Source organism: Diceros bicornis, chromosome X (assembly GCF_020826845.1).
Source record: "Diceros bicornis minor isolate mBicDic1 chromosome X, mDicBic1.mat.cur, whole genome shotgun sequence".
Classification (NCBI taxonomy): domain Eukaryota; kingdom Metazoa; phylum Chordata; class Mammalia; order Perissodactyla; family Rhinocerotidae; genus Diceros; species Diceros bicornis.
This window is the reverse complement of record NC_080781.1, coordinates 11,941,183-11,966,046: the sequence shown is the minus strand read 5'-3', so window position 1 is coordinate 11,966,046 and position 24,864 is coordinate 11,941,183. Positions and strand designations below refer to the sequence as shown.

General features: G+C 39.8%; 1 protein-coding gene and 1 long non-coding RNA gene across 2 annotated transcripts in view; one reads left to right on the top strand and one right to left on the bottom strand.

The window, feature by feature from the left end:
- GLRA2 (glycine receptor alpha 2) overlaps positions 1 to 24,864 on the bottom strand; it is a 179,804-nt gene that overhangs the window by 24,970 nt on the left and 129,970 nt on the right. Inside the window, exon 8 of the mRNA XM_058535463.1 lies at positions 9,000 to 9,149. Within this exon, the coding sequence (XP_058391446.1) occupies positions 9,000 to 9,149 (150 nt within the window). The remainder of the gene's footprint in view (positions 1 to 8,999; positions 9,150 to 24,864) is intronic.
- LOC131400747 (uncharacterized) overlaps positions 1 to 24,864 on the top strand; it is a 115,306-nt gene that overhangs the window by 69,666 nt on the left and 20,776 nt on the right. The gene's annotated exons all lie outside the window — the stretch shown is intronic.

Here is a 24,864-nt window from a genome sequence, read left to right as displayed (position 1 = left end):
AAAGAGAAAATTATGAAGAGAAGAAAATTAGAGACAGAAAAATATTATCTAGTAGGAAGGAACGTAGTAAAGAAAATAGAGATAATGGGAAATAGCCTGAGATGAAAGAATTGGAGAGAGACATTAAAAAAACAGGGATTTCATTTGCAAGGCTACTTCTGCAAATCACTTTGCATCATGCAAAAGAAAATTCCACATTGCAAGCCCTAAAATAGCAGTCTGTCATAATACCTAGCAAAATGGAACAAGCTTGGAAGAAAACACCTTAGGGGCCGACCCCGTGGCTTGGCGGTTAAGTGCACACGCTCTGCTACTGGCGGCCCGGGTTCGGATCCCGGGCGCGCACCGACACACCGCTTGTCCAGCCATGCTGAGGCCGCGTCCCACATACAGCAACTAGCGGGATGTGCAACCATGGCATATAACTGTCTCCCGGGGCTTTGGGGAAAAAAAAGGAGGAGGATTGGCAATAGATGTTAGCTCAAAGCCGGTCTTCCTCAGCAAAAAGAGGATTAGCATGGGTGTTAGCTCAGGGCTGATCTTCCTCACAAAGAAAAAAAAAACCACAAAAAAAATACCTTAAAATATTTCAAGCCTCTATGTCCCTGACAAACACCAGCTCTCTACCCTGGTGGTATAGGGGAATTACAAAGTACTGTGACATTTATTTATTCTTGTTGGCTTTCACAATTAAGCTCAAATTCCTAACCCACACAGATCTGTAAAAGCCTCATCTAAACCCCTCAACGTTTAAGACAAAAAAAAAACATGTCTTCCGCCTCCCTGGGGAAGCAGTTACAACCTCTTCAACATCCTGCTTGCTATGGAAGCAGTTGTTACCTTCATTAATAATCTATGAAATCCTTTTTAAACACCTTATGCAAACTTGTGGCAGAATATGGAAAAAAAATGCTAAATGACAAAAGAAAACACACCATTTCACTGTATTCTTCTCAAAAGAAAAAAAGCAGCTAAGATTATGGAGTTTCCTTTCTAAGGACGAGGGAAAAGGAGGCCTGAAGAGATTTCTAGTCTAAAAATATCTTTATAAAGTAACTTATTTTCTGTTTGTTAACCTTTCAATGGCTGGTTTCCCAACATGGAATCACTACACTTAATGTGCTTGACATGACTATGGACATATTAGTAGCAAAGGTATGAAGTAATCATAGCATTATTACTGAAAGCCATTTTAGGAATCCTCTGGACCCTTGCTACTCAAAGTGTGGTTCTCTGGATTAGCAGCATCAGCAGCACATAGCACCTGGCACACACTTGTTGGAAAAGTTAAGTCCCAGGCTCTGACTTACTGAGTCAGAATCTCTCGGGCTGGGGCCCAGGAATCTGTGTTTTACCTAGGCCCCAGGTGATTCTCATGTGCACCAAAGTTGGAGAAGTACTGATCTAGAGCAGGACGAGCAAGATGTAGTCCATATGCCCACGCCAGTCTGTGACCTGTTCATAGCAGTCTACAACTGGACAAGTGCATTTGTTATTGGTTATTCTCAATTCCTGTCCTTATTGCTAGTCTAAGTAGTGAGGATTCTTATATGTATTCTCCCAGTTTTCGTAACAAACCCAATTTAAAAGTTCCCACTGAATTCTTTCTAGAACGAATGAAATTATTGTTCTTTGCTTAACACTGTCCTACTGCCTCCCCTTTCTTTTTAACACTAAACATCATTGTGTAGGCCTCTTGAACCATACACATTCAGGTGTTAATCCTAAAAGTAAGCATTCATTATGACTTCACACCACTGAGAATTCCGTAAATAGGTGTGATAAAGAACTTAACCTTTTCCTACCCATATACGAGCATCTTCATCTCCCAGAATCTGGATATTAATTTGGTGTCTGAACCTAATATTTCCCAGATGTGGGCCCTGCCTTACTTCATGCACGAAGCTATAAATAGCATCATAGATCTGTTTTCTTAGGGCATGTGGTATGTGGATCCACATGATTTATGTCTTAATGAATGAAACCAATCAGATGGAGTTTTCCCTCATACTCAATTGAGTGCATTTGAATAAATAAATCAAAATTTCAAAGAGAGGCTGCTGGATAGAATTTGCCTTTTTCTAGCATAAGAGAAAGACAACTGGCCATCACCCATGGGCCCCACCTGTGTGTGAATTATGCAGGAATTGACTCTGACTGAGGTTAGCAGAACTGAAAATGCTCTCTTGACTTAGTGGGCAGATGTTTGCAAGGGAGACACGATTTGCATACAAGAAACAGAAAATAATTAAGACGGTTTCATATTGAGAAGCATAGTCTAACAGTGTTCTAAACCAGGGTTTTCTCTACCGTGGCACCATCAACATTTAGGGCTGGATAATTCTTTGTCATGGGAGCTATCCTATACATTGTAGGATGTTTAGCAGCAACCTTGGTCTCTACCCACTGGACGCCAGTAGCACCCCTCCCTTAGGTGTGACAACCAAACATATCTCCAGACATTGCCATATGTTCCTTGGGGGGCAAAATAGCCCAAGTTGAGAACCACTGCTCTAAGCATTTGGAGAGGAAGAGAAAAACGTGAGAGACCTTAATCAAGGTTCTCAAAGGTTAACCCTACTCTAATTATAGTTCAATGGTTTCCTCATTTGCTTAGATTTGTTTGGTTGATTAGGCTTAGTGGTAGTGACACCTGAATTTCAACTACCTTCTTTCAGAGTCAGTTTACTTTCTAATTGGGTTGGAAGGGTCTTAATGGGTTCTCTACCTTTGGGAAAAGTGCCCTTGTACTTAAGATATAGTTTAGCTACAGCCAGTATCAGTGGGAGGTAAAATGGAAGAATTCAGCTTGCCCCTAATTCTTTCCACTTCTCTTGTTTAGACACTGTAGAGTAAAAGCACGAACTCCTTATTTCAGTCTTATGATTATAAAAATAGCTGTACATGGCTCACATCTTGCTGTGCAATCTACTTTCCTCTTGTGTAATAAAGACAAGAGGAGTGAAAATGGGGGAGGGGGTATGTAGGCAGCCTATTGCTGCTATCCTAAGATATTTGATTTTAATCTGTAGAACATGTTCCCCAATAAATTGAGCAAAAGCTTTATGACCTAGAGTCTGCTACATACCTTTGTGGTGGAGAAAGTAGATACTAAAATGAGCTATCATTAAACATAGAACTTACCACATGCCAGGGCCTATTTTATGAGCTTTGCCCATGGAAACTCATTTTATTCTTGCCACTATCCTATGAGGTGAATACTATTTACTATTAACTCCATTTTACAGATGAGAAAACTGAGGGGGCAGAGAGGTATTTTTTTTTAAAGTAACCTGCCAAGGTCACGGAAGTGGTAAATTATAGAGCCTCCATGTGAATGTTGGCAGTCTAGCCCTTCATTTTAGGAGGTGAAAACCACAATTCCAAAAGTTCAAGCCATCACATGGAATAGCAACTTCAGACCAGGTTAGTCTGAGACCATGATAAAGTGAGACAAAACAAGGCCACTTCATAATTTTGTCTAAGCACAGACAAAAACAAGGTCACTAAGACATCCACAAAATACCAAAAGTCCTTCTTTCAGTTAAAATGTGACTGCTGCTTCTTTACCAATTATAGTTTTATCTTCACTCTAGTCTGCCCTTCTATAGATAAGATTTATTGAGATACCCAATCATAAAATTTCCCCTGCTTTCTGACAGCTTCCAATCTAGAGCAAACCCCTGCTTCCTTAGACATTCCTCCCAAATCACCCAATTTACAGAGACACCCCGCCTCCCGGCTCCCCATGGTATGTGTTCTCCCTCACTGCAGAGTAGTGAACCCTACTGCAGAGTAGTAAGCCCGTAGTTTAGCTACGGGCTTATTCCCGGTGGTCTAGGGCTGAAGAGAGTTGACACCTATTTGTCAATGTTATAAAGCTAGAAGTGGTAGCTAATTTTCCAGATGACTAAATCAATATTAAAAAGATTAATTCAATCTAGAACAATGGGTCAAATCTAATGCAGTGAAAATTTATAAGAAGAAATATAAAGTCTTTTATTTAGGCTAGAAAAAAATTAAGCACATAATCAAGAGGAGATAACTTGATATTCGTATTAATAACAGGAAAAAAAGACTTGGGAAATTAACAAGCATCAGCAAGGTCAAAATGAGCCAATAGTGGAATATGACTACTTAAAAACACTACTATAATTTAATACTCTATTTTAAAAAGGCAGATAAAGAGAGGCGACATTACTGCTCTTCTGTGTTACATGTTGATAATCACCGGACTATCTTTCAAATTCTGTTACTTGTACTTCAAGATGCTCACTAGCAAACTAAAGAAAGGGTGATCAGTGTGCTAAGGGGCTGTAAGCCATATCATAGGAAGAATAAGGTCTATTTAGCTTGGAATATCTGAGAAGACTTACCAGCTCACCATCCTTAAGTGTTTGAAGGGATATCCCCAGGAAGAGAGGAACAAGATTTTTACCCCTAAGGAGGAGGAGTGCTGGTCTGACTGGGAACATTCCAGGACCCTATGGGTTTAAATAAGCCACACCCACGTGATGATTTGCTCTGGGTCCTTGTCTTTTGGCCTTCACCATTGGGGCCTGGTGTCCCATTGGAATGGGAAGATCTAAGGCCCTTGGAATGTTGGGGAGGAAATAGTGCAGGGTTTCTGGACCTACTGAGTGGAGGGACAAGGGCTGCTTCTAAGTTGCTCCCCTCCTGGGGTGTTGCATTGTGGTTTGAGGCTAAAGCCTGGATAAAATTAAAGTAGTTCATTGTCTTTGTAGGCTTATTTCCCTCCAATAAGTCAATGGGCAGATAACTAGTTGAGAGTAGGATTCAGGTATTTGTAGGTAAAGTGTTGTAAATAATGTCTCCCAATACCATTTCAACTTCATATTCTGTAATGGGTAGAAAGTGACACGTTATGAAAAGGAACAAATTAGGTACTACGGGTGCTTGAAAGACTGGGATTATTTTAGCCCTGTAGGATCAGGAAATTATCTTTTGAGGAATTAGCAATTTAGCTAAGGATAGATAGATAAAGGAGGAGCGGAGAGAGAAAATCAGAAAAGGTACTGAATTCTTACTTTCCCAAGTTAGCATCATCTGAGACATTTTGATTATGGCCTCACATTCTCACCCCATTGTCTAATTGGGTTAAAAGGGCCCATATTTTCTTCCCGGGGAGGTTGAAGTCTAAACACTATGTTAACATCATTCCTTTTAAAAGGCAGCTTATCATTAGGTGGCCTCAAAGCCATAACCATGTTCTCAAGCTGCTACAATTTCTGTTTAGTCACTGAAAATAAAGAAGTCAGGGCTATGTGGGCAACTGGAAACATCTGAAATCAGGCATGAAGCCAGAAGTCAGGTTCTTATGGGGAAGTTGTTATAACCATCACATGGTGTGAATACTTCTCATTAGAGCTGAGGAGATAACATAAAAGTAGGACTTTACCGCATAGACCTGGGGCATCAGCCTCTAATAGACTTGGGTTGGCCCAACCATAGGGATTTGCAAGTTCTGTCAATGAAGATCTGGGCTTGATTGTTTCTGAGAAACTCTGCTTTGATAAAATTGACAGTGGCTGCTTTTTGAGATGTAGAAAAGATAAATCAAATACACCTAGTTGCAAGTTGCCTGGCCCCTCCTTGAATGTGACTCCACTTCATAACTCCATTGTTCAGTAACCACAGGCACTCTTCCCATGCAAGTAAGTGTAATCTCAGGTCTTCTCTCAATAAACATCTTCCTTGAATAAATCTTAATGCCAATGTCACTTTGGGAAATGATCTGCTCTTGGTTTTTCTTATACCTTCGAAAGAATCAACCTCTATTGTGTGGTGGAGGTCAGTTTCCCAGTGGGAAATTAGAGATGACTTTTTTCATTGGGAATATTGAACATTTTAAAATGGTGTTTTTGTTTTTGTTAAACTCAGGCCACAACCAATTAGAGTCTGTGAAAATTTAGTGGTTCATGAGCAGCTGGGCCAGAACTAGGGCAAAGTGAGTAAGGCTTCAGGTGCAAATTTAAGCGGGTACCAAAACCCCAGTACTCCAGATAAATATTTTAATGCAATATTTTAAAAAGTTATTGTTAATGCAAAAACCGTATGGTGAACAAAATATCAAAATTTTAAATGAAAACAAGATCTACCCCTCTACTTAATTTATCCAAACAAGGACAATTTTGACAGTGGAAAGTGGTACTAACAGACAATACAGCTCTAACATTAATTATTGCAAAATAAAAAAGCATTATCAAACAATAAAACAGATAGTTACAGATTTATATCATGCAAAAAATGACAAAACCATTCAATTACGAACATTCAGATGTTCACCAGCAAGACTGTTCAGCCTCTATTTTGTTTCATATTCACTGAACTATGATTTTCCATGTTTTCCACTGACCTCACCTCACATAGTTACCTTTTTAAAAAATTTACACTCGGGGGTGATCTCACCCAGTTTTGTGGATGTAAGACATTATCTCTTTGCTGGTCACTCCCAAATATACTTTTGCCAGATTTCATCTCTCCCTTGAGCACATATATCTAATTATTTGCCAGCTCTACTGGCACGTCTTACAGGCATCTAAATTTAACAACATCAAAATATGATTTTTTAGTTCCACCCCAAATCTACTTCTGTCACAATAGTCCCCATATTAATAGATAGTAAACTACCCATTCAGCTGCCTAAGCCAAAAATCTGAGTCATATTCCTCTGTTCCTCACCTCCCCACATCAAATGCATCAGTATGACCTGTTGGTTTTACCTCCAAAGGATAACCACAAAAATGAAATTTTCATCAAGGGATTGTATTTTGTCCTGTTCAACAATGTCTTCTAAGGATGTAGACAGTGCCTGGCATATTGTAGGAAGCAAATATTTGTAGAATGAATCTTGAATCTAACCATTTGCCTCCATTCCCATGACCAATGCCATAGTTTAAGCCACCAACATCTCTCACCTACATTTCTATGATAGCCTCCTAACTGATCTGCTGCTGCTACTCTTGACCCCACAGACTATCCAATCAATAGGTTGATATTTGCCATATTCAAACTAACCAGTGGATTCCAATCAGTTAGAATAAAACTCATTCCTTTATACTGGCCTGCAAAGTCCTATACGAACCTGAAATTACCTATTCCTCCAACCTTATTTCCTAATGCTTTGTTTTTCTAATTCTCTACTGCCTGCTCTAATACTATCCAGGTTTCCCCAAACTTACCTTATAATAAGACTCACCTGAGACTCTTGTGAAATGTACTAACTCTTGGTGATCTCCCCTGAAGACTCTGATTCATAAGGTTTGGGGTGGAACACAAGAATCTGTACTTTTAACAAGCGCTTCAGGTGATTCTTATGGTAAGATACAGATACAGCCTAAAAACCCTCCACACAGCATTCCCAGAAAGTCCTACTAATTATTCAGAATTGGGAAGCAAAGTGAAACTCATTTCCATCTCTGGGCTAGGAGATCATGCAGTCAGTGACCACCTACTATGCTAAGCCAGGGAATTCTGGGAATATAGTTTATGTACTAAAATACCCTCACATTCTAGTAATATTTCCTGGGTGACACAAGTGACCTCAAATTTGTGTCACTTTGTGCTAGACTTCTGTGGATGAAGTTGAAGAAATGGTTATCATCAACAAGGAGGCAGGGAGGAGAAAATTGAGAGAGGCTTGGTATTCAACAATGTACAGCAAAGAGAATATGTGTGTGTGTGTATGTGTCTTTAGGGTTTGGCGGGACAAAATGTTCCTGAGAGGTAAGGAAGAGAAAGAGACAGGGCAGCCAGCAGGATACTAGCCCAGAGTAGGTGCAGGAAATATTTTGATTGACGTAGTCGGGACTCAGCGAGCTCATACACACACAAGCTCCTCAGTGTAAGCGACATCTAAATCACAACAAATGTTCAGCTTTATGTCTAGCTATTTGGAAGCATTAAGATTGACAAGGAAACATTTTTGTTTTTGCTCTGACAGAGTAACATATAACTGGCTTTACCATCAGGCTTAACTTATCAATTTTGGGGGGAACAGATTTTGAAAAATCGCTCTCATCTCCTATATGTAAAATTTTAACTTTAGTTCTCTAGTGATATTGTTACAGGCACTAGCGTTCTCCATATCAAAGGGCATGTGTCTCTCCCAGAATCTGAAACTGAAAACAAGTGCAAGCCTTCTGGTGTCCTATATGAAATTGGATTATAAACCAGAACAGTGCTTCTCAAATGTGTACACTGAAATTGCCTGGGGAGCTTCAGAAATACTGACTCTTGTGCCCCATCCTGAGACTAGGATTTAATTGGTGTGGGATGTGGCCAAGGTTTGGAATTTTTCAAAGATCCCCAGGCTATTCTAATGAGCAGGCAAGTTTGGGAACCACGGAACTGAAGATTTTGAGCCATGTATTTCAAACCTCAAACCTCTGGATAGTGTAAAGTTTGGGTTTCTGCATTAAAGTGTGAGTCAAGACAATAAGATCAGTCTGATTGGATTTATCAAGTTGCAATCAACATGGTTAGGGACCTTATTTACATAAAGCCAGAGTAGTTGATGAAAAAGTCAATCAAAGCAGTTGTATGCACAAAGTCACACACACGAATTATCAATGTTCAAAACAACAGGATTTTAAAGTAAGTTTGTCAAATTGAGTATATATCTCCAATTAGAGTTGCCAGATAAAACAGAGCTCCCAGTTAAATTTGAATTTCAGATAAACAATGAATAACTTACTAGTATATCTCATGCAATATTTGAGACATACTTATACTAAATATTGTTTATTTTTTATCTGAAATTCAACTTTAACTGTGTGCCCTGTATTTTTATTTGCTAAATGTGAGAACCCTGTCCCAATTTTAAAAGACTAACCTGAGCAGAAATTCAGTATAGTAGGACAAATTAGGACAAAAATTAACCTTAGCGTCTTGCTCATTATTTGTCCTGTTTTCTGAATTGCATTTCCTGGTAAACCACCTCAAGCTCTACCTGACTTTGCACTGAGGGTCAACTATACCTTATTCTGCCTCCTCTGTCTTCTCCGGAGCCGCAGGAACTCCTTATGTTGCCTGGAGACAAAGTTCACTGCTGCATATTCCAGTAAGGCAGCGAACACAAACAGAAGGCACACCGCCATCCAGATGTCAATCGCTTTTACGTAGGAGACCTGAGAGAGAGAGAGAGAGAGAGGCGCCATGAAAACTTGTGCGGAAACCAGGTTCCTAAGGTTGTGAGTAGCAGAATAACCTCATTTCCCTTCATCAAGGATTTTCTAGCCTAATAAAGTGCTTAAGCATTTTCCATTCCAGTTCGTGGATTCTGAGCAGAGCAGTGAAAGTAACACACCCCCCTGCCCCCGGCCCTTGTTTCATCTCTCTCAGTATATCCCATCTGCTCAAGTAGCCTCACCCCTGAGACCAGCTCCAAAGATGACTACAAGAATTTCCTTAATGAAAAAAAAAAAAGAAATAAAAACAAAACTTTGAGGTAAAATAGAATGGACACTATTCTCAAAACTGCTCATTTCTTTCTATTTTTTTCTTAACATGTAAAAACTAATATAATTAAGATAATTCCAAAACTTGGAGGAGAAATAAACTATGTAAGGCCTTGGGCCCTTCAAAACCCATTTGTAATTTTCATCCATCTATTGATCCTAACTGACATGAAAACACATTTCTAAATAGTTTTAAACTATCACAATTCAGGAATATTCAGCCAAAATAAAGCATCAGGGCTCTAGTGATGGGAAGGTATCTGGTTAAAAAGCAAACTTTTATAACCCTTCAGTGGTTGGTTGAGTGTTTAGTACATCTTACAATTTGATAAAGCAGATTCTGAAAGCAAATACTTTTCACTTGCAATGGAAAATGCCCCCATCTTATTCAACTTCCAGTTATTTTTGAAAATATAAGGGGGAAAATAACTCAAAGTTGTAATATATTGGGCCCCAGACTACAAAGGATGTTTATCAAACTACCAGCTGAATGTGTACTGTCTAGTTCTAATTTTTAAATAGGGTTTCCTACTTTTTTGATAGCTGACACAGTGCTTGCCAGCCAGAATTTTAAGCATTTTACATGTATTCATTTTCTAACCGTTACAACAGTGGTATTACCCTCATCTTCTGATGAGGAAACTGAGGTATAGATGGGTTAAACTTTTACCCAATGTCACAAAGCTAATAAGTGGCAGAGCTAAGATTGGAATTGGAACCCAGTCTGACTAGTGGATTTCCTTCCCGGACACACACCAACACCATACTAGGATTATATAGTTTGTATCTTGCGTTTCCCTTTAACCTGTATAGTGAGCATTTCCCATGTCATCTAACTTTCTTCTAAATCATAATTTCCAATGCTTGCATAATGGCCTGTACCATGATTAGTCATTCTGTATTATAGGACATTTAGGTGATTTTTAGCTTTATTTTTTGCTACTATAAATTTTGAGGTTATGAAATTCTTTCCCCAAATATTTGACTGTACATCTGATTATTAATTAGATCAACATTTAGACTGGGATTACGGGAGTAAATGATAAGAAAATAGGATCTTGACTTAGAAAGTTAATAGCAGCACAGAGGGTGTAAATGCAGAGACTCTAGAGTAAGATGCCCCAAGTAAGAAACACTGCTCTCTTCCTGACCACCGCTATAACTTTGCCAAGTTGTTTAACCTCTCTCTGCCTCCCTTCCTCATCTGTATAATAGGGACAATAATAGTACCTATCTCATAGAGTTATGTGGATAAAATCACTTAATATATGCAAAGTGCTTAGAATAGTGTCTGGCACAGAATAAGTGCTATATAAGTGTTTGCAATTGTTTGATTACATAAGGGTGTGATTTTGTTAATGGAGAAATTTTGGAAGAGGCAGAAAAATCAACAAGGAAAATAAAAACCACCCACAATCCTAATATAGTCCAGTTATCATTTTTTTTTTTTGTGAGGAAGATCAGCCATGAGGTAACATCCATGCTAATCCTCCTCTTTTTGCTGAGGAAGACCGGCTCTGAGCTAACATCTATTGCCCATCCTCCTCCTTTTTTTTTCCCCAAAGCCCCAGTAGATAGTTGTATGTCATAGTTGCACATCCTTCTAGTTGCTTTATGGGGGACGCCGCCTCAGCATGGCTGGAGAAGCGGTGCGTCAGTGTGTGCCCGGGATCCAAACCCGGGCCGCCAATAGTGGAGCATGCGCACTTAACTACTAAGCCATGGGGTCGGCCGACCAGTTGTCATTTTTAAGGTTACCACTTGCCTTACACTATTGGTCTCAGTCAATCTGAATTACTTGTCGGTTCCACATAGGTTGTGACAAAGTGATCCAGCACTTTATCATCTACAGCACTTTGAATTTATCACTTTTCTTACCTGGGATGCTTATTCTCATTCTTTCTGATTGATAGACCTCTCAAAATCCTTCAGGACTTGACTTAGATACCAGCTCCCCTGGGAAGCCTCCCTAACCTTCCTGCTTTCTCCCATCTGGATTAGGGGCCCTTATCACTCTCTATTGAACCTGTCTTTTCCTACTTAGACCACCAGCTGTCCTGACCCCACTACTAGACTATAAGCTTTGGGGGTTTTTTTGGCAGGCCCTGTGTAGTGTTACTTTTTGTATCAGCAACACAGGACCTGACAAATAGTGAGTAAGCATTAGATATGTGGGATGGATGGATAAATGGATGATTGAATGATGGACAGACGGAAGGATGGATGGATGGATCTGGCCATCTTTCCATCTTTGTGCTTTAATTTCAACAATTCTACACTATAAGACATGACCCACAATTGCATATATTTGATATTTCTAAGAGTGGACTATTAGTGCATTTTAATTCTCTCAGCACACCTAGTTTACCTGGAATGTTTCTTTCCTTAATAAACAATAATTTGTCTTATATTTACACTCGTGGAGAAAGCATATTCTCCTTTAATAATAGAACATTACCAATCACAGCATTCCCAGTTATATATTATCTAGATGTGCTGCAAATGTTTTAAGACCCTATAATGAGAAGGATTTGTCAATGCCTGAGATATGTCTACACCAAGAGCTAAGTCCAATAGAGCTGACCATCATTCCTCCCCTTCCTGGTGTTTACAGTATTTAGTAATGTATAAACCTTTTCCCCATCTCCTTTTGGCCATCAGCAGGCTAAGCACGTATTTGGCTTCTTTTATAGCTGCTCATAAATGAATCCTTTCAGTCTCAATCATTTTGGTTGGTCTCTGAGTTTCCTCCAAATCACAAACATCTTCCCAGCATTGAAGTGCTGGTATTAAATGCATTATTCACACGGATTTAGAGGGTGTTGTGAGACATCGATTACATATGATGTGATGTCCCTTGGTGCTGGTATCTCAGGATTGAAATGCATTTTTGTTGCTTTTACCCAGCTCTGATGCCAGATTCTCTCTCTTTGGCTGCTAATCCTTAGATGTTTTTAGCTCACATCTTCCCCTGTCACCTTCCTTTTATGATTCTTGGGCTTACATGGTCCCTTCCTGAACTACTTTACTACAATCTTGCAAAATAGTTTTCAAAGGTAATTAAGCTCTCAAAATGCTATTGTGATCCACTGAGTTAGTATCTTTCCAGGCTATTTAATTCAGAAAAATAAACGTTAAGGGCCTACCACGTGCAAGGCACTATACTAGGTGCTAGTGGGAGGTGGGGCAGAAGATACAAGGATAACTAAGATGAACACTGATTCTTCCCAGGACTTTTCAGATTACACTCCAGGGGACGCCGTTCACACCGTACTTCAGAAAGTATCATTCACGTAGGTCAGGGAGCAGCAAATTATGGCCTATGGATCAAATCTTGCCTACCGCATGTTTTATAAATAACATTTTATTGGATCACAGCCATATTCATTCATTTACATTGCTGCTTTTGCATTAAAATGGCACAGTTGAGTAGTTGTGACAGAGACCATATGGCCTGCAAAGCCTAAAATACTCACTATGGGGCTTGTTACAGAAAACATTTGTCAGCCCCTGACCTAGACTGTAGCATTGTCTGTTTTGTTGTGGGGTTGTAAATCCCAGTGACCCTGTTTAGTGCTTGAGAAACCTATGGTCTACTGAGGGGGACAGTCAAGTGAACATATAACTGATACAGAGTGGATGGTCCCATGTGCCGAAGTAGAGGAAACATCAAAAGGCTGCTGGAATATGGAGAGGTTGATGTTGGCAGGGAAAAATCAGAAAAGGCTTCATTCCTGGATGGTGTGGCATTTGACTTAGGGCTTGAGGACAGCCAAGACTTTGATGGGTGGAAGATGCTGCAACAGCAAAACCATGAAGACGGGAGACAGTAGGTGGGCTCAGGGATGGTGAACAACCCAGTGACCAGGATATGCTGGGTACCTGGGAAGTACATGGTGAGGTGTAAACAGACAGGCTCGGCCAGGCAGAAGGGTTTGGGTTTCAGACTGCTCGTAAAGATAAGTTAACGGTGGTTTTGAGGTAGGGTATAGATGCCTAAGTCCTTTTCTAATTATCCTGAATTTCTTTGTAAGCAAAAGCAAGAGTCTTAGCAAAAGCAGGCGTTTTCCCTCCTTATAGAAATTTGCCTCCCCCCTCTTGCCACTTTCAAGTCTATGCAAGGCCAGATCTCTTCCAAGCTTTGTAACATCTCTGAATCCTTTGCTGGGTCTTGCTCTTCTATTTGTTATTTTTGTGTTCCTTGAACTCTATCCTCTTCTATTTTTCCTCTATCTTCATGTCCTCAATCAATTCATCCACTCCTGTAGTTTTCTTCTTAGTCCTCTGTGTGCGTGTGTCTCCTATAGCAGAGATTGGCCAAGTTCTTATGAATCGCATTTCCTCTTCCTGGGACACCGGTAAACTAGATTTTCTGGATCAGTTGGATCCCCCAGTGGAATGTGGGCAGAAGTAATATATGCCACTTCAGGGCTTCTAAAATCTCCCCTGAGGTCCTTAGGACTTAACCCTTCTGCAGCCACCTTGGATGTCACCCATTTAAGATGGCGCTACCCTAGATGGAAGAAGCCTGGACCCCTAGAAGACTCACTCCACTCACTCCACATTGGAGCATAATGTGAGTGAGAAATAAACTTGTGTTGTATTAAGCCACAGAGATTTCAGGGCTTTGTGTTTCCAACACTCCAAAATCCATCACTCAGCCCTGATCTCTCACCAGCATTCTCATGCTAATTCTAAAATGACTGTAATGAGTATTTGCAAAATCAAATTCATTAAATGCCCCTCCTTCCCATTCATCTCATTTGAATCTTTCTTCCCACTAGCAACCCTAGTTTCATCATTGGTTCTTTCCTCGCCTTCATCTCTAATATTCAATCTGTTGCAAAAGCTCAATATTTCTTTCTGCAAAGCCCCCTTGGATTTACTCATTTCTCTCTATTGCAAAGATGTCACTACAACCCTGGCCATCAACACTTACACCTGATTATTATAACAACTTCCTAACTGTTCCCCCTGTATTCAGTTATTCCCTGTGGCACTTTATCCTTTTGCTTCTGCAAGATTTAAAACACCAATTTCATTTGGCAACACATCTGCTTAAGAACTGGTGTGGCTGCCTGTTACAGGCTCTCGTGTCCAAGATCTCACACAGCATGTGTCCACCCTAGTTATTCAATCTTATTCCACTCTTTCCTAACACTAACTTTGTATTTTGTTTAAGCAATTCTATTTAGCCCTGAGGAAGCTAAGCCCACTCCTGCTGAGAATCCCAGTGGTTCTCAAACAGGTGTGATTTTGCGCCTCAGGGGACATTTGGAAATGTCTAGAGATATTTTTGGTTGTCACAACCAGGGGGAGGTGCTACTGGCATCTAGTCAGTTGAGGTCGGGAATGCTGCTGAACATCCTATAATGCACAGGACAAGCCCCCACAATGAAGAGTTATCCAGCCCAAAATGTCAATTATTCTGAGGTTGGTAAACTCTGACATAGAGAAAGCACCCCCCCAACCTAAATATCTATGTCTAGTCCAGTGGTTTTCAACTGAGAGTGCTGTTGCCCTGAGAGGACATTTGGCAATGTCTGAAGATGTTTCTGGTTGTCCCAACTGGGGAGTGGCATTTTGCCACTGGCTTCTAGTGGGTAGAGGCCAGGGATACTGCTAAATGCCTAACAATGCATAAGACAGCCCCCATGACAAAGAATTATCCAGCCCCAATTGTTAATAGTGTTAAGGTTGAGAAAACCTGGTCTACACTCATCTCCCAGCATAGAAATTCTTCCTGCCTTTTCTCTACCTGTTTATTTCCAGATAATTCCTCAAGAAGTGGCTCAAATTCCATCTCCAGAGTGATGCTTTCTCTGCCTATTCTAGCCCACAGTAGTCTTACCCATCTTTAGAATTTGTAATGCACTTAGAGTTAGGATCATACAGTTTAGTGTTTGCTTCATGTATACATGTTTATCCACCCAACTGAAGTATAGGATACTTGGAGGATAAAGACCCAGTAATGTCTTTTGTATCTATGCCACCGAGGACAAGTCTTTGTGCATATATTAAGTGCTCTATAGTTTCTATTGATTGACCAATTATCCAACCCATATATAAATTCAAATTCCTTTCATAATCACTGATTTATATGGAGGCTCAGCTACCAAAAAAAAAAGAAAGAAAGAAAAGAAAAAAAATTTAGCTTTTAAAGGTCATTTAAAGGGGCCGGCCCTGTGGCTTAGTGGTTCAGTGCGCAAGCTCTGCTGCTGGCGGCCTGGGTTCGGATCCCGGGCACGCACCGATGCACCGCTTCTCCGGCCATATTGAGGCCGTGTCCCACATACAGCAACTAGAAGGATGTGCAGCTGTGACATACAACTATCTACTGGGGCTTTGGGGGAAAAATAAATAAATAAATAAAATTATAAAAAAAATAAAGGTCATTTAAAGCTGACAGCTGATGATATCCAGATTACTTTTGATTTATTTTCTTTTCTTTAAAGAAAAGAACAATATTTATTATTCTCATGACTTTACAATTCATGTAGTTTACAAACATATCTGGTGAAAAAGTAGAGCCAGTCAAGTGGTTTAAGTTTTTGTGGTACTAAATAAACATTTATCTGATATTTGAACAGATCAGTTAGATGGTGGAGTTGAGCTCATTGCTCAGTTGTTTTGGCATCATGTTGACATTCCTTAGATTTTTCATTAATGTTCTTTTCAACAGTGTCTTGGCATCTTTTGAAAATTTTGACAAGTTTTCTAGAGTCAGTTGCTTCATTAATTATATACTCAGATCAGTTTCAAAATGGAAAATTAAGCCATGAATTTATTTACTTTAGTCTCATAATTTATTTTGTCTATATTCGAAAACTACACCATATTCAGTGTCATGAAGCCAGTTATTCGTGGGTTGGGCCATTTTCTACCTGGTGTTTATTCCAGCACAGAAGAGTGGATCTTCATTGTACAAGGATTGCCTGAATGTCCTTACAGTTCGGATATCCTTTCCATTCCTTATGGGCAAGGCACTCCCATGTGACAATGTGCCAACTAAAATATGCCCACATTCCCAGCCCCTAGGCTGACTCCAGAGAGATAAGACATTTCTCCAGCAGCCAATCAAGGAAGATTGGTTATAAACACATATGGAGAGAAGTTCTCTACAGTGGAGAAAAATCATAAATAACTATGATCAACCAAACATTATTTTTTTGTATTATTTAAAACATTTTTATTTAGAAATTTTTAAACATACACATAAGTAGAAAATAGAATAACTAATCTCCATATACATATATCATCTAGTAGCTGACAATCATCAGGGTTTTACCTATTTACATCATATACTCCCCATCTCTTTTTTTCTTTGCTGAAGTGCCTTACAACCAATCTCAGACAGCATACCATTTCACTCCTAACTAACTCAGTATGCGGTCAATAAGAATTACAGAAATTTTATTATACAACCACAGTGCCATTATCATACCTCAAAAATTGACGATAATCTGTTAGTATCATGTAACACCCAGTGTGTAATCAAATTGCCCCAATTGTCTCAAAAATGTCTTTTTACAGTTCTTTTGTTTAAAACTGGATTCAAGCTAGGTTCTCACATTATATTTAATTGTTAGAGCTTTTTTGCCTCTTTTTTTCCCCCAAGCATTATTTTTTAATAGAAAAGAGAAAAAATAGAGTTCATAGAGCAATCTCAAAATACTAAGATATTTTTCTTTAAATAGAATGATCTTTCTCACCCACCTGCTTGAGTCAATGTTTAATTATTCTCAAGCTATGCATGCAAAACCAGAATAGAAGCTTTTCTGCTCTGTAAAGTACAATTTCTTAAAATCTAATTTAGAAGGAAAATTTTTAATTAACCCTGATTATTGCAGCTGTTGAAATGAAGGATACCTGTTGCTCACAGTAGCCTGACTTGTGCTTCCATTACACAGGAACAGAAGCCTTTGGTAGCTTCAATCAACTTGTCTTTTACTGAGTGCTATGAAGTATGCCATCACCCTCTCCATCCTCATTTTATGTGGGAGAAAAATAAGTTTATTAAATGCATGTCTAAATCTTATACAATTAATTACTGACAAAGGTGGAAATGAGTATTCTGGCTTGATTTTCTGTTTTTTCTCTTATCCACATTCAATCTCTGTAAAAATATTGTCAGAAAAAATATAGACAGTCGAATTAAGCCTAGTGCCAAAGATTCATGGTGTTGTACAATTTTATCTTTACAATTTCACTGCCAAGTTGCCATTTTATTGCCTAATTAAAGAACTCGCATCTGCTGTTTAATGCCAGGAAAATCATATTTCCTTGGCAGAGAGGGATGGTGGCAGCACTGACTACCTGGCTTATCCCAGTGTCACCACCCCCACCCCATTTTCTCTCCATGTCTTATACTTTTGTTGGGTTCTGGGTAGAGTATTGAGTAAACTCAACTCTTGTGAAGGTGCTATTTGCAGAAACAGCCATTGGGTGGCAGTGCCTCCAACTCTGGTATCTGCAGGAGCCAACTAGTTACAAATGGTACTCCTTAGATCACAAAACTTTCATCAGGACAGGACCTGAACAACCTTCGGGGACCAATTAGTTTGTTGGATGTTAGGTGGCACACAGGTCTAGTTAACTGATATTATTTCCAAAGATGAATAAGCTTCTCTCCGTTATGGTGGTCAGAAAACTGTTCAAAGTAGCTTGCCAAAGCGCACTATCCATGTGAGTTTTGTAAGCATACAGGTTAAGAGAAGGGTAGAACTGCCACTTGAGAATACACGAGGAATATTAGGTGATATCCATTGTTAGAGGCACCTAGGGACACCCTGCAGAAAGGTACCCCCAAGTCTCAGCCTTCTGTAAATGTAGGCATCTGGGGAGGGGAACCAAGGTAGAGAGAGAGTGGCATCTGGAGGAAAGGGAGGAAGCAGGACTAGGGGGCATCTTCTTTCCTGCACTTACGTCTGCCACATGTCTCACCACATTCTCAGCTGATGGACAAGAATACTGATTCCTTCCATAGTCTACTTCCTGTGGCTGTACCTTCAGTGACAAAACAAGTACAGTATATTGCTTCTCAAACAAGTGCGGGAATGAGGAGGGAGTGGGAGTCAGGAGCAAATTGCCCAATAATGTAAAACAACCCCAATGAAGAAAAGAGCCAACTGGATTATCTTAGTGTTGGAAAGACAACCACAGGCTTTTGGGGGATAATGAGATGATGCTCCACTTAATAGGTACTTGTATAGTCAGTGTATGCATGCATGTATGATGTGTGTGTGAAAGAGAGAGAGAGAAAAACAAATTGGGGAGAATATGAAGACAGGAAAGAAAGGAAGGAAATGAGCAACTTTGGAGGCAGGCCAACTTGGATTTGAATCCTAGCTGAATGACTAATGAACTTGGGAAAATTATTTAGCCTTTTGGAATCTCAGTTTCCTCATATTAAGTAGGGGCCCAAGGATTCCAGTGTTATGGGGTTTTTGAAGGATTGAATAAGACACTTTATGTAAATCTTAACACTCATTTGGCATATTGTAGACTCTCAGTCACATTGGTTTGCCAGGGATGAGCTCCTGAAGACATTGCATAATTCAAAACTTGCATAATTCAAGGCAATTTTCCCTAGAGAAAAAATGTAAAGTAGAATTTGTTGTATTTCATGTTCTGTGCATGCATTAAGACTTTATTAGTATTTTTATATTGCCCTATTTCAAATTCACATAAGCTAAGTTCACATAAAATGGAGCCTCGTTGTAGTGAGCACTCCAGTATGTCAGAGGGGTTAAGATATGCTGTTAAAAAAATAAACCAAAACAACAAACCACCACCACCATCATCAACAAAAAGCTTGCAATACCACAACTCTGAGTTATCTCTATTATAAAGAAAAGAAAACTGAGTTTACTCATTAACTTTACCAACATCACACAGTGAAAGAGTGGGTAAGCTGCTATTCACATCTACTCTGGCTTGACTCCACATTCTGTGCTTTTCTGGCTCACTGACCCTAGTGGGAACCTCTCTCTGGGGAGTGAGTCAGGAGAATTACTCACAGACCAGTTTTTCCAGATGACAACATCTGCTATGAAAGAGAGGTGAGAAAGTGTATGCAGTGGGGTGAGTGAGTATGAAACAGCAGCATGGTCACACCTGCAGCCATGAAGATACTATGAAAATAAATGTTTAAAGATGAGAAAGAACCACACTGTTCTTCATTTGCTTTCTCAGTCAGCAATTAGTGCTGTTTCTACTTCCTTATTTACTCCCCCACCCACCCCACCTCAGGTACAAACTTTATACTTGTGAGCTAGGAAGGAGATGGAGGGAAATTAATAAAAACAGTCCAGTCTTGTTCTTTGGACTAAGGCTGAATGAAAGGCCTTGGAATGGTGGATAGGGTTTATAACGATGACAAAGGTTTCTCCTGCTTTCCATCTTGTGTTCCCCAGAGAGAGGGCTTCATGGGAGGAGGAATGTGGAAAAGCTAAGGAGTCCCCACCTCCTAGACTGGGCTTTGTTGATTTATGATTTCCAAGTCAGCCAAACTCCCTAGAATAAGATGAGGAGGCCAGATCAGGAAAGCAGCACTGGCCAAACCTCTCACCCTTGACCATTTCTGAAACTCAGAACCTTATCAGAGTGAGTGAGAGGGCCAGTATTGAGTGAGTATGTGCAGACTTTTTGTCATCCCACAGCAATCACGAGGGTGTACCCCTGATACAGGCCAACTTCTGAGATGATCGGTAGGTAAGATAGGTGGGGAATGGGTGATTCTGGGATACAAAATGGTGGCAGTCTTAGAAGCCCAGTTCAACCTGCAGTGATCAAGAAGCCCTTTCCTCAAGAACACCCAGAATCCTATAATGACTCTAGGGTACAAAGCGGCTTCTCCAGGTGCTGAGCTTCCCCACAATGTACCTGAATCCTCTGAGTACTGGGATGCTACATCCTGGGGATGAGGACAGGTGTTCCTTTGGAGGGCCAAAGAATATTTCACAGCTGAGAATATAGTGTGAGATATTAATTTCAATTGAATGGAAGAGTCAGTGGTAGCTGAGAAGATTTACCACCCAAGCCCTGACCTATGGCCTGGTATAGCTTCAGCTCTATACTTTAATGTGAACTCACAGTAAAGGCAGCAGGTCAGTGAGGATGTCTCCATGGGAGCCACCTTGACAGAAACATTCCCTTCTTGGGGGGCACTCATGCCTGGTGCGTGCTAACCTAAAGTTCTTGAAGCTAATCAGCTACCTACTGTTTCATACCATCCAAAGTGAAACTGAAATGGAAAAATTCCAGGCCCCCATCACGCTCCAGGTTACATGTTGGGAGGAGAAAACAAGAAAAGGAGCTACTGGTCAATCAGAGGTTGGAAATTAATGTGGTACAAAAGCCTCCGGCTGAGCTGGTGATCTCACTTTTTCTTACTGTAAATTACCAAAGATCTGGCCTCCATTGTGTCCATTTCTTATAGCTGGACAGCATTTTGATGCAAGTCAGCTCCATGCCTTTCTCCTCATCACAAAAACCAGACGCACAAATCACCCACTAATAATTAGATACTTATTTGCAATAGATACTAGCATGCAGGAGTCTGTTAGTAATTAAAAAGAAATCCTGTAACCTCCTGAATAAAATGAAGCAAATAGATGTGCAAGCTATTTGAAGACATAAAAAAGGCCGTGCCATCAGGAAGCATTATTATATTTCAATATGGAAGTGTACAGACTGCTAAAAAAGATAACTTATAAATGTGAAAAGATTTTGGTTGGGCTCATTGAGACCATCAGTTTCTAATATATCTGTTGCATATATTTGCTTCAGAGACTTTAGCTCAATCTCAGTCCCCTGGTGGAAACCAATCCTGTGGGATTATATAAACTAAGAGGAGGCAGCAGGGCTGTGATGGAGACAGCAGCGAGAAGCTGCTAGGGATGGGGGTCTTGGCCTTACCGCTGGCTGATTTTGCAAATTTGACCACATCACTTCACATTTCTGGGCCTCAAGTTCCTTCTTGGAAATATAAAAGGGTTGGATGATCACCTCTAATGTTCTGCTATTCTATGATTCTGTGACTCAAGTGAAAGAGAAGGTGACGAGAGAGGAAACTAAGTCAACAGCAGGATGGTGTCCCAATCTCAAGGTGATCAGAGCCATGGGTCCCAGCCTTCTGGCCCTCTGCTTTGCCAGCTTACCACCTTCAGTGTCATCCAATAATGCATATTCATTGAGTGCCTCTGTGTGCCAGGCAGAACTTGCCTAAAATGGTGAATTCCTTGCTTAGAAACAAATTGTATTTATGAAAAACGTTTACATGTGTAAGACTATGTGTAGCAGATGCACTGATTTCACCTGCAAACTCAGTGGGAAAGTCTCCTGTAAACTGTCAGCAACTCACCTTGAGCCCTTGAACTTTTCTGCTTTTCTGCCTAAGAGATTTTTCTGGCACTTTAATTAAACTTTCTCAACTTGCATGCAAAGAAGCCTAGAACACTCCCAAGGGCAGCCCTCAAACATGGAGGCTTGGAAGTTGGTGGATAAAGACCCCAGATTTCCGGTTACTTGGTGGTCAAGTCTGATGAGAATTCTGTACAGTTTTTCAGAGGACCCCCAGCAGGATTGAACCCTAGTTTACCCTCCGTGGTAACCAACTCAGTAATACACTTTATTGGCTTTTCTTATTTCCTTGTTTACACTCCACATGCTCTCACTTGTCCTTCCTGAGACCACCTCCGAAATGAACTATCTGTACCCAAATACTTGTTATAGGTCTGCAGTTTACTGAAATAAATGGCCCAAACCTAATATTAGATCAGGGAAGCCTGACACAAAAATGATACCTGCCATAGCATGCACCATTTAGAACCAGGATGGCAAACAAACCACAAATCCACCTGAAAATTCCTTTCTTATTGACTAAAGCCCTATATCTGGCTGGTTTGAGCATCATCAATAAGAATGGAGTATCAACATGGTTCAAAAACCAATCTGGAGAAGTATCAAATCAATTTGGGATCTATATTACCTATAAAATTTAACACCCATCATTTCCCTTTTTGCTCTGCACAGCTAGTTTTAAATTGATGAATTAGAACTGTGTAACTATGACAAAAACTAATATTTCCGATCTAATACTATGCAAGAGTTATTTAGCATATACCAATCCTCTTGGGGTCAGAGAAATAACGATAGCACCTTATTTGCAGAAACGTAATGTAAGTAATCTGTTCCATGCTAGGCATGATGTTTGTTAGGGAGATTGAGCTATGGTTATATTTTGAGATTATAAGGATGTAGGTATTATGAAGGTACAAATTATTCCTGTTTACAGGACGTCAATTAAAAATGTTAACCGTTATTACACTAAAAGACTAATGCAGACTGTTTTCAAAGTGTGTGGTAGGTGGCCTCCTAAAATGGCCCCCAAACATTCTTGCCTCCTGGTATTCATATCCTTGGGTAACCCCTTCTTCTTGACTGTGGGCTGGACCTAGCAACTTGCTTCTAATAAGGACAATGTGACAAAAGTGATGGGATGTTACTTTCACGATTAGGTTATAAAAGACCGACTTCCATCTTGTTTGTACTTTTTTTCTTGCTGTCATTCTCTCTCTGGCTCTTCTCATGTGCTTGGTGGAGAGGGCTACCTGGCAAGGAATTGAGGATAGCATTCAGCCAACAGTCAGCGAGGAGCTGAGGCCTCAGTCCAACAGCCCAGGAGGAACTGAATCCTACCAACAACCACATGAGTGAGCTTGGAAATGGATCTTTCTCTAGTTGGGCCTTCATGTGAGACTGCAGTCCCAACTGACAGCTTGCCTCCTGAGAGACCCTGAAACAGAGGTCCCAACTAAGTTGTGCCTGGATTCCTGACCCATAGAAACTGAGATTAAAATGTTGTTTAAGCCACTAAGTTTGGGGAGGGGTAATTTGTTATGCAGCAATAGATAACTAATATATAGTATCTTTAGGAGAGAAAGGGAGGGAGAGAGAGAAGAGAGATAAGTTGTTTACTTTGGGCCTCATGAATCCAGAATTTGGTAAGATTTGATGATTTATTTTTGGACTATTTAAAGAGAAAAGTTAATAAAAATGATAGGCAAAATATCTGGAAGGATAATTAATCAGTATAAGAGAACAAGAACCATAATATATTCATTTTGAATCTATTCGTTCATGTAGGCTTCCTGCTTAAACATGTATAAAGTAGCTCAGTCAATTTACCTGTGCTAGAGTCCAGGGGTTGGTAAACTACTGCCCATGGGTTAGATATGTCCTGCTACCTTCTTTTGTAAATAAAGTTTGATTAGAATGCAGCCATACCCATTTATTTACATATTGTCTATGGCTCTCTATTCTCTGCTTACAATGATAGAGTTGAGTAGTTGTAACAGAGATCTTATAGTCTGGAAAGCCTAATATATTTACTATCTTGCCCTTTACAGAAAGTTTTTTTAATGAATTTCTGATCTAACCATATATTATAATTCAAGCTCACCACTACCGAAGGTGGTCTGAATTAATAAATTCTCTCTATATTTTGATCAACATAGAAAGTAAAACTGGATAATTCATACTCTAAAACATTCCGTTATAAGGATTTTTTCCTGGAATCACTTAAATTCTCATTTCAATTTCTTGATGCCATTGTACATACAGATACAGGGTCCCAAAACAAATTGCATATTTTTAGCAGTCAGTCAACAAATCATTGTAAACTGTTCCCCATGTGTGAGATGCTGAGAGATACATGAAAATAATTAATATTTGGTTCCTGCCCTTGAGAAACTTGTTTTATAGAGGTAAAGACAAGAAAATAGATGATGGCCACTCTATCCGTGCTGGATTGGTGTGGTGTTAAAACCCATCAGCACCAGTGTTGGACTTTGAGAGTCCAAATCAGGCCTTGTCTCTTCCTAGCTGTACATCTTGGGTAAGATACATAATCACTCTGTGCCTCAGATTTCTCACCTGAAAAATGGGAGCAATAATGGAGCCCATCTCATATGTTTGCTGTAAGGAATGAAATACACATGAAATAACATGTGAATAGTTCTTAGAACTGGGCCTGGTACTCCATAAATACTCGAACATGTTAACTCTCATCATCATGGTGGAGTTGACCTCTTGTACTCCCATCCTGCCATTAGAGTTTATGCCTTGAGTACTGCAAATTAATTAGATTAATTAACAATTTAATCCAATTTAGGATCTTCATTATACTTAAATGTGGGAGTTAGTCTCGTGATTTCTTCCTGGATGGAAGCACTTAAGAGATTTTTGGCAATTGCCGTATCTTGAAATCAATGCTATAGGTGAGGAGTTAACTTTCCCGCTACTATTCTTGTTTTAAAATTACCTTTTGGCCTGAAATGGCTCAGTTTTACTTTTAAATTCCAACTTGTTAATTTTCAGAAAA